Source organism: Amblyomma americanum, chromosome 6 (assembly GCF_052857255.1).
Source record: "Amblyomma americanum isolate KBUSLIRL-KWMA chromosome 6, ASM5285725v1, whole genome shotgun sequence".
NCBI lineage: Eukaryota > Metazoa > Arthropoda > Arachnida > Ixodida > Ixodidae > Amblyomma > Amblyomma americanum.
Window position 1 is genome coordinate 19438206 of NC_135502.1, and position 17270 is coordinate 19455475.

A 17270-nucleotide genomic window follows, 5' to 3' on the forward strand; every position below is an offset into this window, starting at 1 on the left:
GTTTTGGACGTGCTTCGAGGGGGAACTTGAGGCTGTTTTTTTTTTCTCTTTTCATGAATTTTCACCGTGGTCGTATTTTACGACCCTGCTTAAAACATGGCAGGCGCGGGAGGGGGTGGCGAAACGCGGCGGCTGGCGTGGACAGCGGGGAAGCGTGCTGGCGCACCGCGGCTGAGGCTGCGAAGACGTTGCGCCGCTGGCCGTGAAAGGCTTTGCTTTGTGCGATCCCCCGTCTAGTTTGCTTTTCCTTATAATCCATGCTCTGCGGTGTTTGCCTTTCGCGACGGCGCATTTAGTATATACCACGGCGAAGAAAGCGCGTCGGATGCAGGCGAGGCGTAGGCAAACACAAGTGGTCCAGTCGCTAAGCCTAATCTTTCGCCGTTATGCCTGTCGTCTCCCCTTGTTTGTGCGGCTCGTGAGAAAGCCCTGTATGGTTGTCGACCGCTTTTCTTTGTCCGAAATGTAGCTTGCATCCTCCCCCCCCCCCCCTTGTACCTTAGCCAAGTCAACGTGCCTACGTGACCTAGCGATAACGAGCCTGCTTGCCTGGCGACCCAAAAGTCGTGGGTTCGAATCTCGACTCAATTTTTCTGGCAATGTTTCTAAACGTAAAATGAATTGCTTTGTAAACTTGAGTCGTTTGAGACATGCGCCGACCTGGAATTCACATTAAAAGTCCTATTTTCAATCATTTTCATTCCAGACATCCACACGAGACGACACGCGTGACGTGGGTTTCTCGACACAACGACGCCGTCGGGACGGCGCCGTTCTTTCCCTATGTGCAATCGCCTTAACTCTGTCGCGACAAAAAAAAAAGTGTTATCCTTCGCGTGCATGCTGCCGCAAGGAAACGCCGGGTAGTTTTCAACGCGTGCGTGAAATGCTGGGAAGTGAGGCATTAGGGCATTTTTGATGGTTCTTGAACATCGACGTTTGATGGTTCTTGAACACCCGCCATGGAGGTCGTTCCTCGACGTCGACGAATTACAAAATTGCAATTTTGCTGTGCGATGGCAGCACACGTTAAATGAGCTCAGGTGGTCTAAATTAACCCGGAGTTGTCCGCTACGGCGTCCCTAACGTCCGGTATGTGTCGCCTCAGAACGGTAAACCGCACAGTTCAATTTTATGTACAGAGCGTACACTGTCCATCTAGGCGCTCACAACTAAACGTCTACGTTCCGCATAATCCGCAAACAGTACAGAAAACGCGCTAGGCGACACAATTTGCTGTGACAGAAAAGGCTCATGGCGACTCAACCGCGGTGCTTAATTACGTCTGTATATACGATGTCAGTGCTAGCGTAAAGCCACCGAATATGGCGGCGGCCACGATATCCTAAATGAAATCTTCCGCATGTTGGATAGCAACGACGTCCTTTATTTTGCACGCGAAAGCTGCCGATAATGAAATAGGCAGTGGCGCCGCCACTGGTAGCAGAGAGAGTGAGAGGGACAAAAGGAAACAAACAGCGTCGGGGAGCTGCATGGAATGGCTGCCTAGCAGCGAGTGCGTGGAGGTGGTCTAGCGCGCACCGCGGCGCCTAGCGCAACGCCACGGGCGCCGCTCTAATTATTCCGGGCACGCGGTTGATTCCCGCGTCGGGATTGCATCATGGCTCGCCGCCAGCCAATTTGAGGGGGGGGGGGGGGGAGGGGGGGATGGAAACGGCGGACGAGACGGCTGCTTGCGCGCTCGCGCCTATATGTACACCGTTCACGTGTCGTCCCCGGCTTTTAAAGCTCCTCACTCCGGTTGTTCCCCTCTCCCCGGCCTCTCTTCCTCTCAGCGGTCCACGGCTTCCCGTTTTTTTCACCACGCCATGCGTGGTGGCGCAAAAATACTGGGGCGCAAACTGGGCAGCAAATCGAAACGACGAGACGTCGTGCAAGAGCGATCAATGCTGCACACTGTATGCTTGGACCGAGGCTTTGGCGGCGGCCGCACTGTTTGTTTGTTTGTTTGTGCGTACTAGGCGCGCCTGCGAGCAGTCATGGGCTGTCAGTAGAAAATAATGAAACCGAACAGCGCCGTGGTTCACGAAGGCGCTGTCTGATTTGGACGCCGTATCATCGGACCCCTCCTTCAACCCCCTCCCCCTCCCAATCCCTTGTTTGGTAGCGAATCGTTGCTGCATTCGAACTAACCGCAACCATGAAGTATTGCGAGCTCCGGCGGCCCTTGACTGGCTGACAAGTCCCGCAACTTCGGCCACGCTGCGCGCATTTGTGCGGCGAGAGGCCTTTCTCGTAAATCTTGGAAACGTAATTTGAACGCTGCCGCGTGCAGGCTCGTCGTGGTGCAAGGGCGTGGCGGCGCTTCCTAATGAACTGCTTCCGCCCACCGCCTGCGTTTCGCAGACGTCTTCTGGTCAAAGTTTATACTCTTCTTCTTCTTTCTTCCTTCGTCTCTGCTTTTGACCGTGTTCGTTCTTAGCCGCGTTAAGCGCCGAGCTGCGGCCGAGTTTACGACACAGGCTGCAAAAATAAAAAAAAGCAACGCACACAGAGCTATCTGTGTTTCGTCGGCGTGGTTATCTCTTGTTCGGTTCGTAGCATTTGCGTCTTCCCCATTGGCCGCGTCCTCGCATTAGATGCACACTTAACGACGCAGTTTCCGAGCCTCTTCGATAAATATTACGAGAGCTTTATTTAACGGAGCGAGAGCCTCAGGCCGAATAGACGAGCGACAGCGTGTGCATGCTTTGCAGCGAGCGCTATCGAATTTCACGGCGCGCGCTTTGTGTGCCGTTGCGCGTAAAAAGAGAAAAGAAACGGCGGGAAAATAGAGCCCGCCCTTGCGAGAGAGAAACACTAGATGCGGAGTTCACGCTTCAGTCGCCGCTTGGCAAATAGCACGATCGAGTTGCTCGCTAAAGCGCACCGCCGCTCGCTGAACGAAAATCACGCAGTTGCAATTTGAACCGCCCCCCACCGCGCGCCCGGGATTCCGGGCGCAGGCAGAGTGATATCGGCAGCCGTGCAAACCCAGTCGGCCTCCGCTGTTTCGGGGCGGGTCGTTTGCGTGTCCGACCGACTTGGGACTAAATGGCCCGTGAGCGAAGGCCTTCGCGCGCGAGCGAGATTTCCGCGAGAGAAAGAGAGCAGGATCTCGGGAGATTTCAGTGAGACAAAGTGCTTTTCACCGTGGCGAGATTTTTGCGCGCGAAGGGACGGAAACTGGCGCGCATTATTATTCCGGGCTTCTGCGTGACGAAAGAACCCATTCTAGCGCCAAAGTTCGAATTGCCGACGCCATCTTGTTTTCCTCATTTCACTTTCGTTGTTCGCAAGAGTTAAGGGAAGAGACGGATACGATTCAAGACATCTCAGTTACGGCTTTTCAATGGGTGATTTCCTTTTGTGCGGGACGTGTGGTGTCGTGATTGAGAAGTTGAAGTTGTGTGACCAGGCGAGACTGCGTTGCCTTGAAATCTACAGTCACCAACGGCGTGCTTGCGCAGCTGCGCGCATCTCTCACGTAATTTTGGAGCGAGCTAAATCTCGTAATATTAGTAGTGGCCGATAGCGTTGCAGTTCGTGGAAATCTGTTTCCCCCTCCATTTCGACGCGGCCCATATTCACCACCGTGCGTCAGGATAGCACCGGCTGGGCGAGGAGGGAAGTGTCCCTCATGGGGGAAGGGGAAACAGCGACGGGAGCGCCACCTCGTAGGTTACGCGGAATTCTGCGGGACCGGACAGAGGCTCTTCGGGATCCGGCCAGCGTCACGAGCGGTTACAGCCGCACGCTCTCGTCACCTTCCACGGCAGGCGCACGGAGATCCGTTGTGCCTTGCCTTTGGATTTCTGGTTCCAGGCAGCAAAGTGGGCGCAGCAAACGCGCGCTCTCGGCACCTTCCCCAGCAAATGCTAGGGAATGGCTGTGCCCCAAGAATGCGGCGCGCACGGGAAAACCCGGCCGCCATTGTCGGTGCATACAAACGTTCGCCGCCGATACCTCCGAAGTCGCGCCCCTGCCCCAGCCGGTAAGTCGGAAGTCCTTCTTAAGTAGCCTTCTATTTCCGAGGAATGCCTCGTTGATGTTTGGTGACTATCTGGCCTGATCTGTGTATTAATTGCAAGTGTAATAAATAGCATATGAGTGTTAACGCTTTGTCGTCCCCTCCCTTTGTTTTCCTCGAGCACGAACCCCTCCGCGGTTAGCGAGCAGGAACGCTGCATCCGCCGAGTGGGAGTGCGGTAGGGGGGGGGGGGGGCTGTTCCCCCCCCCCCTCCCCCATATTTCCACAAGTTGAACGTTGGAGAATTGAGTTATACCCTGTAAGTCTTACTATGGTCAACTGCTGGTATATTTCAGTATGGCGCCACAGGTAGTTGAGCTTTAGGTTATTATCCCCGATGTCGCGATAGTGATGTCATTTCTTCCCTGTTTTAATTAATCTGCGCTGCACATCCGGGACTTTCTCGAATACGCGCAACGAAACCGCGCACCTAGTCGGTGGACGTTAGTCGGCGACACTAGGTAGAGTCGACAGTTGGCTCACCACTCACGGGCTCTTTGCTGAGAGGCGTAAAGATTCAGGGTCTCATAATTTGTTTCACCCAGTGAAACCGAGGTAGTGGGACTCGCCACGCCGACGTATCTCACGAAATCGCTAGATGGCGAAGCTACTTGTGTAAGGGCCGGTTCTACAACTGGTGTGTGGACCCGAGTGCTCAGTGGGTCCGATAACAGAGTTTCTACGTGTACTGTGCGATGGAAGTCTCCCAGAACTGTGGGATAACCTGAGGCATATTCCGTGTTTTGCTTCCGCTTTATATGTGGAGATTTGAAAATTGCAAGTCCGTAGTTAAAAAATTCTAAAGACGCTGAGCACCCGTCCCACCGCGGAACACGATGGCATATAGGCATATAATGCACACCAACGATAATTCAATTTCTTGGTTTAAATCTCGCGTTGTTTCGAGCGGTTTGCTGCATGGTTTGCCCGCTGCAAGATGATCGTCGTTGCCTGAAGTTGTGCCTTGCGCCGAGTTTCTTCGGCCTCACTCTTGGCACGCTTTGCCTCAGCTTCCCGTTCCGAGTCCGCTTTGCGCTTTAGTCGCATGTGCTCGCCGTTCTTCACATTCAGCGTCGGATCACGCTGTCGCCTCTCCACATGGTCCACTGATTCGCTCTCGCGAACGCCTGCGTTCCTCAGCCGAGCAGCCGCGGCGCGCTTCTCCGCCGCTCTCGGTTCCCACGAAGGACCCATGGCTCTGGCTTCATAGCAGGTCCATGAAGGCATGAGCCTTTTGCGGCTCATGCCGCGTCGAAGCGGGCGTCTAAATGTTTGCAACGTGTGTAGTGCGGCGATGCACTAATTCTAATTGGTATTTTAGGGGAAAGGAAATGGCGCAGTATCTGTCTCATATATCGTTGGACACCTGAACCGCGCCGTAAGGGAAGGGATAAAGGAGGGAGTGAAAGAAGAAAGGAAGAAAGAGGTGCCGTAGTGGAGGGCTCCGGAATAATTTCGACCACCTGGGGATCTTTAACGTGCACTGACATCGCACAGCACACGGGCGCCTTAGCGTTTTTCCTCCGCACTGTTCCAGTATTCGTCTGACAATCTTTAACGGCTGCCAAAACACACACAGCCTCATGGCTTGGGCAGTCTCCCATTTTGTATTGTGTTCAACTGAAGTAACGCTGTGCGGAGTTTGAGGATCGAGTTTAAGCTTCTAATTTATTAAGAACACTTTAGAGATTTTCTTTAAATTATAACTTGCGTGCAGCTGTTTCGTGCGCTCAGCGCGAAGAGCAATTTTCTGTCGGGATTTTTTGTTGCTCCCTTTTTCTCTCCTTCTTGCTCTTGCGACGCGAACTGTGCTGCCCGGACTCTCGGAATAAATGAGAAAACGCACTATCTCGAGGGAACCGTGGAACAGCTCTATGCCGTGCACCGACATCGGGTTTCGGATTCTTTTTCCATTATCCTCGCTGTTTTACGCGCATCCAAGAGAAAGGGTGGTGGAGAGGACTTTTGGAAATTCGACGACCGCTTATTGTTTGATTTTCAATATTTTGCGTACTGCGCAGTCGCACGCCTCTTGTGGGGTGGAGGGGAGAGCTGTGCGGCGGAAAACAGACTTCCTCTGTCCAATAGCTTCGTTAATACAGGAGAAGGCCGTCGTGCCTCTCTGGATTTGCGTGAGCGCCGTAGCGTGGCGCTGCGCTTAGAATTCCATTTCGAATCTCCGACGACAATGCGATCCGGCCGGCCCCGCACCGGGACTGTCTCGGCTTGCGCGCATTATGGCGGCCTTGATGCGTTCTCGAAATTGTGGAGAATAATTTTGTCCGGGCGGCGGCTGTCTTCGAAGATTCGAGACCGGGATGCTGCGTTTATTATTTTGCTCTCGTGTCATTATTAATCCCTATAGCTGGCCCTTTCTTCTTCTTTTTCTTGTCCTGTTGTCTTTTTCAAAGAAACTGGATTTTTTTTTTCATTTGCAATTCTGATCGTTTATGTAATCTTGCGGTATGCATCGTGTCCTCGCGTTCAACATTTTTGAATGCGTGCCTTTGATACCCAGTTTTCGCACTCCTCTCCCGTACGCGCCCAGTGCAATAGACTAGTTGTTGTTTTTTCTTTGCGCAGGGTTGAGAGAAGGGGTACCACCTATCTGTTTATTGATTCATCGAAATTATCGATTTTCTCTCATCTGATCTAAAAGAAAACTGTCCACGCCACTGCGTCGCAACCGCGTGCTTAGGCAACTGCATGCCATCGCAAAACGGCACCAAGAAATCGTAGTGGCAGCATATTACGATAACGGCGCTAGTCGCAAGGACCTCTATGGGAACGTTATTGGGCTCGGTACAGTATACGTGGCATACGGCTTTGCTTTTATTATCATCTCCTTTTATTATCTGCTCTTAATTCGAGCTTCTGGAAGAAATAACAGCGCGAAAAGGCTGAGAAAGACACAGGATAAGTGCTACTGCCATCTGTTATTTGCGCCCAGGAGAGCAAATATATACGGATACTATAAAATATGCTCAATGCGGAATATTGTACAATGACACGGTAACCAAAAAGTTAACGAAAAACGTTACAGAAACTTTATTTCTGCCTTCAAGAGCTTCACAGACGTATCACTAAGGCATCTACCTCCCCTCTTTCTAACATTAAATACTTCCAACATTCCACGTGCCGTCTTACGGCGGTTTTTTTTTTACGTTTTATATCGCAGATCTTGTACGTCTAGGGAATCCTTCATTTCAACGTGCTCCCTTTTCCTTGTGTGGTGCTAACGAGCCGGCCATATCATAAACGGCTAACAAGCATAGGAGACTCCCAAGTAGTCAGAAAAATAAGCACATAATATCCTAAAAGCATCAGAGGGCTCGGTACTCCGCACTGAATGAAAAATGTGTAGACGGGGCTGACGGCAAAGAAACGAAGGGACCGGTGTGGAGCTCGGGAGATGAGCAGGAGAGCTTGCTTTATGGGGGCCTCTAATAAGTGCGAACGGCGCGCTAAAGGTGTAATTGGCGCCGGTGAAGTCTTTAACGTAATTAACGTGCGCGGAGGCCCGACGCTGACAGCACCGCCGTGCGAAGCGCCGCTAACAGCGGAAGTCACGTTCGAAAGGTTCTTGCCCACGCTGTGCGCGGTGAATGGAGAGGGAAAGAAAAGAAAAAGAGATCGGGGGGGGGGGGGGGGGGAGGTGTACGTTTGTGAGCAGTATCAAAGAGGACCAGCATTTTGCGCAAAAGTGCGAATTTTCTGGTGTGTTCTGCTCTAAAGTTGAGAATGACTCTTGAATGTTATACGCCAAGCAGAAAACTAGTTGAAAATAAAAAATAAAACTGCTTGTTACACGTAATTACGAAATTATCAATACTTGAATACACATACTTTGTTCTCTCGCATAATGCACACGGGGGTACTCCTGGACGATAAGACAGGCTGCCTTCCGTACTGGAAGTGTAATACGAGAACTGACAAATTCTCCGGCATTTCCATACGTATGGACCTACTTTGTTATGTCCAGCATTTTTTTTTTCTGGAGTAGTTGCTGGCTGTCTGGTTGTTGGTTAAGTTGGAAAACTGACTACATGGATCGGCAGAAAAATACCACCATTGTTCAGTCGCGTTCTTCATGGTCTGCCAACTGCTTTTGCTAGAAAACAGTTGCATTCGGTTCTCGCTGCTCATTCTTTGTGTTTGCTTTGCCGAGCTTTTTTTTTCATACGACCACCGCAATCGGGGTTCCAACCCACGACCATGAGCCGTGCAGTTGAACGCTGCGACCGCACAGCCACCGCACTATGTGCAAGAAAAAAGTTCAAACTGAGATAATTAAACAAGCAGACAAGGGGACGGGCGCGCTGAAACGTTCTTCTGGAATAAGTCTTCGGCCACGGTGCGAGTCTTTTTTTTTTTATCTGTGCTGAAGACAGGCAAACAAAAATCAATTTCGATACGTGCCGCGAATGCATAGGGAATTTCCTAATATCTAAAGCTCGCGAGTAATAAGAGTCCGCGCATCGCTCTGCTGCGTTATGTCGCTCTCTATAGCGATCGTCCGTTCTCTCACTTTCTGTTCGGATAGAGAGTCTGCACGAAACTATATACCTATACACTGCGCGAAAGAGCGCAGTAAGCGCCTCGCTTTTCAAAATGCCGCGCCGCGCGGATTTCTCGGCCCTCGACACTCCTCCTCGCTACGCTTTGTGTGCTCAGCCCGCGCAGTGTCCGCTTTCCTTTCTCCATCTGGGATTTTTCTCGGAAGATGCCGGCGTAACTTCCCCCGAAGTCCCGGCCGTTCCTGCGGAGTGCGCTTGTGCGTGCAAGATTTCTTCATTCTCCAACCGAATTTCGCGACCGTAGCCACCCCCCTCCTCCTTCCCTCCGGGCATGCATTGTTGTTTGCCTGCCTGCTCGGCTCGTGTGTTTGCCTCCCGTGTTTGCTCTCTATTGCAGTTTCGGGGCCTTTTATAGGCTGGGCGCATAGTTCCTGAGAACGGCTTCTGGCTGTTTGAGTGGAGAGGGCGCATGCTTTTAAGAACTGCTTGTGCGGTGATCTTCGGCGCTTCTTGTTATCGCTTATTTCGTTTTATTTCTTCTCGGCTTCTCTCTCTCTCTCTCTCTCTCTCTCTCTATCTATCTATCTATCTCTCTCTCTCTCTCTTCATTTCTCTTTTTTTTTACTTTCTGCTTCGTATCCGTGTTGTGTCAGAAGAAAAAGAAAAACCACGTCTAACTGTATTTGCACATGCTGTCCTTCGACAGCTCTGGGATGGTTGATGGTTTCCGCACGGCGAGTCTTAGCAATGGAAGAATGTGCATTAAAATAAAGCAAAGCCGCTGACCACGTTTTGCCTGTGTTGGGTTGTCAGGCTCATTCTAAAAACGAGTATTGCTAGCAGTTCTGTACGAACCCCAGTTCCGTGTGCACATAAAAAAACACACGCGAAAAAAAAAAGTATTTCCTCACGATACGCTTCATCTAGCTGAAAAATAGTGCTATGAAAGGAGAAACCTGGGGAGAATTCCGTGTAATATACAAGTTTTGAGACTCGTATTCGCAAGTCGTAAGGCACACGAGCAGCAGTTGTAAAACTCGGCGGGCTGCGTAAAGGTGCCCAGGGACCAGAAGAAACAGAATCACGGTCCAACGTCGGCAGTTCAAATCATTATATCTACCAGAGCCGACCTTCGCATCTCGGCTTGCCGAAACTTATCCTACGCCTTCATCTTGCTGGCGTTATGCACGGTGACTGGCACATGGTTTCGCGCGGTACGGATGTCAGCGCATTGATGAGAACGAGTTTTGTTCAGGAGACGCCCTGCCGTCGTTTAGCAACAACGCTTTCCAGGAACCTCCAGTAAAAGCGATCGAAGGAAACGCGACAAACGTACCGGTCGATATTGTGATGCTATCGTTCTTTTTTCTTCTCCATTTCTCTTAGCTCTTTTTTTTCATAATTTCTCGGCACGCGTGGACGCTTCTGAACTCTGTCCGAAGCCTTGCTTTCTTTCCGAACTGCTCTCTTCGTGCCTTTCGGTAGTGACATCAGTGTCCTTGGATAGTTTTCTCGCTTGGGTGGCATGTGAATGTGTATAAACGGACGCGTGGCCGAAATGTTTCTGTGGTTAACTTGCGCAAGACCATTCCCGGTTTCGCGTAGTCGTCGTCCCGTTAGCAACAGATGGCGAGGAGGAAGAGAGAGAGGAAGAGCTGAAAGAGGAATGCGCAGAGAGTGAGAGGACACGTGGTGGCGCGAGGGCAGAGTGACTGCGCGCGCACAGGTCCGCATGTTCGTGCTCGCACATTTCTCAAAGCTTAGACGACCCATTTTAGCTCTTTGAATAAACAAGCATAATCGTAGTGCTGTTATGTTTGGCGCCATCGCTGCGTTATTTCGCGAACCAGCTTGAGCTGATCACTCGTCTTCTCCTTGGGGTAACCGCTGGTTGATTTATTTTAGTTGGTGCTTGCCTGTTTACCATTTGTTATTGAGCTCGAGTGAATTGTCGCGTTAACACACAGCGTCGACGTCGGTGTCAACTGCGACACACGCGCAATTCAAAAGGGGTGTTTTTGTGCGACAGCACTATTGGCTACGAACTCGCAGTCTGGCCGTGCTCGCATTCCCGCCGTGGTCGCACCGCACCACGTGACCAACCGTGTGGCGAACCACGTGATAACAATTATCCAGACAATCAGACTGACCTGGACTCGCAATCAACATTGCTAGAAACAGCCACCTGCCAGTGCAGTGACGTATTAGCTTAACCACTGCGTCAGTACGCTGATAGTGGTATGAGGACTTGCAGCTATCTGTGACTGTTGAGTAGAGAATGGTCAACTCTCCACATGTGGACATGACCCACTAAAGATAACGCATCATACCCTTAAGGTGGAGCTTGAGTGTTCCCTTCAATTGAAGAATGAACTCCTGCTTTCGCACGTCTACCCGGCTTAACTACGTTAAACCCCTACTAATTTTTTTTTCATTTTGGACCACGGTTGTACCTGCATCCGTTCTGCCCATTGGTTTCACATTTCTAGCGCCTCAGTTCGTAATCTCCGTGGCAGTCTCCCATCCTGCTTCTAACATTTGCAGTCGAAGTTAACTCAGATACTAAAATTCGGCTTGGTGATAGTTTTCTTTAGTACACGTTTACTTGCTTTCGTTATTAAATATGGATGGCTGTGCAGCAAGCGCTGGACAGGCCTCTCCAAACTGCTGACAACACTGTGAAGCACCATCTGCTGTTCGACGCAATCGTCGCACCGACGCCAAAGACGACACTCACGCTTGCGTCTTATAGCGGCAAAGAGGTGCGACTTTTGTGACGGATTAGCCTTACCTTGCGCGAAACTCGCCCCCGTTCACAATTTCCTTGCGATCGCTTTCGTGAAGACAATCAACAGCTTAGGCAGTTTTTCACTGCTGTCTCTTTTCTGAAGCTTTATGGTTGATGGTTTATGGGGGTTTAATCGTCCCAAAGCGACTCAGGCTATGAGGGACGCCGTAGTGAAGGGCTCCGGAAATTTCGACCACTTGGGGTTCTTTAACGTGCACTGACATCGCACAGTACACGGGCCTCTAGAATTTCGCCTCCATCGAAATTCGACCGCCGCGGCCGGGATCGAACTCGCGTCTTTCGGGCCAGCAGCCGATCGCCATAACCACTCAGCCACCGCGGCGGCTTCTTGTCTGAAGCGTCGAAACAGCATTGTGGACTATTGATCCTAATAATAACTTTTATTCTTGTGATCTCGAAACTCGCATGTTTTCAAAGCGCTTCCCAGAAAACTTATTGTTCAGTAATTCTATCATTTATCGTTATTTCGTTGTGCCTGGCAATTCTTCTCCGGAAGCGCACATTTTATGAATCCGCTCGTATGTCCAGGATCGTTTACCTCATTTTTCCTTCTGCCCTCGGGTCTGCGATCACCCGGGTCCGCTATCGTTCGAGGCTACGTCCTCGCGTCTAATATTTCCCATCTCGGAGGCGCAATTCCTGCGTATTCTGCTCTGACCATGATTGCCTGCCGTCCTGCGCTAAGGGCCAATAATATCCAGACCAGATAGCTTCTTGAAATGGAAATGGCATGCTTCGTCTCCGCTCTCTCGCCGATGTGCAAGGGAGATCGCTGAAAGTAAATAGCCGCATTAAGAGGCGCCGCTCCTCTTCACAGTGCGCGTGAGATTATAGTTTCCCCTGCTTCGCCTCGCAAAATGGTCTTTGTCATAAGTTACAGCGTGAAAGTTGTCTCGCAACGCTTTCTGTGGCTTCTATCTTTGCCGGCAACGCAGCCCCGAGTGTGGACTCGTATCTGCCACTATGCGATGGCGGGTGCTTTACGGCGCTCCTGAACGAAGTCGACTGAAAGCAGCGCTTCTGAGTTCGGAATCTTCGTGGAATGAATTCGCCCGCGGCGGGCGCAGTAGTTGTCCCGCTTTAGTAGCTGGTAAATGTTTCGTGGTTTGATGAAAGTGAACAGGGAAGAACGTTTTAAGGGGGAGCTCAATAAGTTTTCATCACCTGCTCCTCAACTTTTTACTTAACTGGCTGAATTCAGTGTTGTTACGCTCAAATGAAATGCCCTCTTTCCAAAGACAATGCCACTTGTACGGTGAGAGCAGTGTTGGGAGGTAGTAAGCAATTTCAGGGTGCACATGCAAGCAAGATACTTCATGTTTGGTGTTGCAGTAAACTATATAGGTGTCCTTGCTCGAATAGTGCACGCGTGCGCATTAAAAAACGGGCATTTGTGAAACATCCTCTGAAATAACGGAAGTATTCCTACCATGAGAGAGGCTTGTCTTGTCGATGATAATACAAGTGAGATAGGATGAATCTGCGGACGCGAAAGAGCCTGTTGCCTGGGAGGCATGTGGCGTAAAAAAATAAAAATAAACTTGTCAACTGCAGTTCGCCGCCCTAATCTCGGGGGCGATGCGCGAAAGAATAGGAGAGCTCGAAGTTTGGAAAGTTTGTTTTATTGGTAGAGGCGCCGCAGCTGCAGCTTTTTTTAGCGTACCGAAAGCTGTAATTTTCTCTCTGCTGTCAAAAATAAGACTACCGAAATAATTGAAACCATTTTCATTTTACAAATGAACAGTACAAGCGCTATCTTGCTACAGTTTTCAGTGAATTATTTTTCCTTACTTTTTTGTGTTCCTTGGAACTGGGTGTCTGAGTGACTAATGCTGCGCCTCTCTCTCTACCCGCAGCTGTCAGCCCAGGAGACCAGACTCATGCCTCCAGCAGTCGGTTTGCGAGGAGACTAGTCAGCGGCCGCCATGACATGCAGAGCGCACGACTACAAGGCACTGCTCAAGGTACGCTACTTTCCACTGGTTTTAGTCGCGCTCGTGTTTGGCGGGCGACGCAGGCTGTTCTCGAGATACTCGCACAACCGCGCAACAAAGAGTTGCTGCTCAAAGCCCCAGTCTATCCTGCTGGCGCAAAAAAAAAAAGAAATCGCATACACTCTAATCATAAAGGAGTAAATAGGGAGTAAGCTGTCCTTTATCTTACTGCCTTTTTGCTCCCATGGAGGCGTATTTGTGTATATGAGAATAACGGAAGCTTCGAGTGGTATGACTACGAGGTGTGAGCAGTTTTCCTGGCTTGAGGCCTTAGCACACAAGGCAGCGAGAGTGCACAATGCTGTGCAGGGTCTAATTCTACGCATATTGGAGTGAAATCGATACCTTTCCCGATGTATGCGGAGCACAGTGGAACCTCACCACGCATAACATTGCATATTGTGAGACAGCGTGCAAAGGCCACTATTAATGAGACAGAAGAGCCAGAGTAAAGGTGAAAATTGTCTCCTAGGTTATTTTTTTGCTTTTTGCTACTTCCGCCTGCCCCTCTGTTACTATCAAGTCCTGCGATGATTGACCTTCACGTTGTCTTCGCGAACACTTGTCATCGCGCTGTCTTAGCGCCTAATTTCCGTTCGTTGTATTATGTCATGATTACCTACTCCCCTGCGCAGTAGTGCACTGGCAGATGCGAGCCTGTTAAAAGCACAGACTAACGATATTCTGCATCCCCCTTACAATCGGAGGGCTTTCGATCAGTAGTCGAGCGGACAGCTGACGGAATCGCTTGCGAGCCATAAATCATGAGTGGCACGAGTGGCTCTGGTAGGTTAAAAAGCTTAGGTTATTAGTGAAAAAAAAATGTAATAAATCGATATATGTAGTAAGGAAAACAGGGGCCGGGACTGAGGCTGGAGCTCCCGCTGTCGAGGGAGCTGCTTGTCGAAAACAATTGTCTGTTGGGTGCAGGAAGAAGAAACCACAAAATAGCGAGCTCAAGGAACAACGCATTCAAGTATAAAGACTAAAAGGACTGTATTTGCTTTATAGGCCTTGAAACGAGGTTAAGAAAACGAAAAGCATGCCATTTCTGCGGGTAATAGGAAAGCCTCTTGAACAGATTTTCGTGGTGCTTGAGGAACATATACGCAGTGACCTGCCGCCACTGTTTTCGCTGTTCTGTGTGGCCGCAAAAACAAGCTGCTGCTGCTGCCTCTGAGGATTCCTTGTTAGACGGCGGCGGCGGTGCCTGTCCGAAAGCCCCGGCCAGCAGCATTCTGGCCACGACGCGGCCACTTAAGCGAATCGGCTAATCGAAAACCGATGTCAGCCGGCCGGAGTATCGGCGGCAGCGTCGTTAGTCGAGAGGCACCGTAAGTATAGTAAGCGGCCCCTCGAAATGTCGATGCGCAATCAATAGGCGCGCTGTGCCCACTTTCGAGGACGCATGGCACAGGCCTTCCGGTGGCCTGTGGAGCCCGTAATGGCAACGCGCCGCAGCTCGCTAGAGCCGCTTTATGGCGTTGTTGCGACAAGATTGTGATCAGGAGGCCGTGTCCTAGTGAGCACTGCCGCTGGCTGCACTCTGAAGATTATGATGTATTCCGTTCTAGGGGGAGGGGGGGTGGGGAGGGGAGCGATTTCGAACTAGGTTTCAATTCTGGATTATGTCTGCCGCCACCCATTGAAATCTAGGCCTTGGATTAAACGTTTACATCACTATAGCGGGCGCTTCTTCTCGATAACGTAAGCAGCTCTGAGCTTGTGCAGCTCGCCAAATGGAAGCTACGATGATGGATGTTTTTTAGGTGCAGAAACGTCTCGGCAGGGTGGCAGAATGAACAGCATGACGAAAACAGAGATGTTTGGGAATGCTTTACATTAGAAATTTTTTCTAGCACATTTTTTATGGTAAAGCTTGTTTCTTCCCTTCTTTGGCCATGTGCCGTTGGGCAGAAAAACTGCAAACAAACATGCAATACCAACTAGCCCAACAACCAACTCTGCTGAACATAGGAAGCCGTCGCGGTTGCTTAGTGGTTATGGTGCTGGGCTGCTGGTCCGAAAGACGCGGGTTGGATCCCGGCCGTGGCGGTCGCATTTCGATGGAGGCGAAATGCTAGAATGCCGTGTGCTGTTCGATGTCAGTGCACGTTAAGAAACCCACAGGTGGTCGAAGTTTTCCAGAGCCTTCCACCACGGCGTCCCTCATAGCCTGAGTCTGTTTGGGACGTTAAACGCCGTAAACCTGAAGTACATAAGACCGCCCTTAAGCGAAGCCAAGTTGCAACGAACATATGGCCGGGGTGTCGTTGCGTATTGGAAGGCGCACTGAGAGAAGTTCAATTGTTCCTTTATTAACTTATCGATTTTTAACGTGCCGAACCAACACTGCGGAGTACGAGCAGCGCCACATGTAGTGGAGGGCCCCGTAATAATTTCGACTAAGTAGGTCTTTCTGTAATGTCTACCCATATATCACTGCATGTACATTTCCGCGTTTCTTCCTTATTAAAAATGATACAGTGAAAGGTAAAATGGTGAAGAAACAGGAATCAGCAGAGAACCTGTTTGTTCGTATAACCATGATTTGCTTTTATTTCTCAGCTTCAGCTCGAGATCACACTGAGGATATCATTATCACACAAAATATAACCCTGAAAGGATGTTATATTGGTTCGGCAGACAATCACTGTTAGATTGCGAGCAGTGGCAGAAAATACAGCGCTGATGTTCGTAACGAACCAACTAGCTGAGGACGGGAAACACAAGCGGACTTCACTGGTCGTCAGTGCGACGGTATCCTTTCACATCTCGCCTCTCTGCCCGTTAGAGGCGAGCGCGCGCGGCATCCCAGTCACGGTGGATCAAGCGTGTTACGTTTCCGGGTCACGCAACGCGCCGCCTCTTCGACGAGCTCGTTCCCGCCGCAGCGCTGTTCTGTCGCAGCGATCCTGCGAAGAAGCCTCGCCTTTTGCCGCCGCGACGAGATACAAAGGGGGGCAATCACGACTCCGAGCACGGACGGTAAACACACACGCACATACAAGGCCCGGCCACTGTCTGGGTCACGCAATGGTCGCTGCCGCGTTTCCGCAGCGCGCACAAGAGCCTCCCGTCCTTTCTTCTTCGTTGCGTGGCATCCGGCGACTACACGCGAACGTCGCAAGAGCTCTTTGTGTGCCGCGTTTTGTTGTCTTTCCGGATCCTTTTCGTGCCGACGTCATGTGATCTGTGAGCAGTGGTAGACTGCTAAGCATGCACCGTTATTAAAAGGGAACCATTTACCTCTCGACATGTCTGATACTGTACTGTAAATACGTGCGATGGTTCTGTTCTTTACGTTGCTTTCATAGCCAAGCAGTTGTAGGTCCACCCTTAGCGCTCTTTTCTGATATCCGGTGTTGGCTCAATTGAATGCAGAGTGTTATCTACATGGACCTGAAAAAAATAAAGGAAAGGGGAGCACTAGAGAGCCTTGATAGAACCGATGGGCTTCGCGGGAGCTCCCTTAACTATTTGATAAAGATTAAGAACGACTCGATAGAATGCATGCCCTATAATAGGAGCTCTCGTTATAATTCACATAAACGTTCGTTATACAAGATCAGAAAGTGCGTTTTGTGCGTTCATCAAGTAGTTTTTATCACAGGTGGCTTCGTAGTCTCGTTATTTTAAAATCGCACTCCTGCAGTGGACATCTAATGCACTCCATCAACTTGTATTGAAGTCGCGAGCTTGACGACTTTCGGAACGACTTTGGAAACTAACAGTTTGTACCAACCTCGATAATTCTGTGAGCATGCTTTTCTTTTTCGCAGCCCCTTTCGTCATGCTGCTGCCAAGGCGCAGAGAAAACCAACAAGAAGAAATTCTCTTTCGGAAATTTTATAGCAAGCATCACGGAGTAGTTCGTCTAGAATAATAATGCATTAGTAGTAGTCGCGTGGTACGTTGTG

At 50.3% G+C, this 17270-nt stretch overlaps 1 protein-coding gene across 2 annotated transcripts in view; it reads left to right on the forward strand.

Moving 5' to 3' along the window:
- Nucleotides 1-17270, forward strand: part of LOC144136410 (galactosylceramide sulfotransferase-like) — a 189637-nt gene that overhangs the window by 125947 nt on the left and 46420 nt on the right. For both annotated transcript variants that reach the window (XM_077668695.1, XM_077668696.1), the window contains exon 3: nt 13213-13320. In XM_077668695.1, the coding sequence (XP_077524821.1) occupies nt 13282-13320 (39 nt within the window). In that variant the 5' untranslated portion in view covers nt 13213-13281. The remainder of the gene's footprint in view (nt 1-13212; nt 13321-17270) is intronic.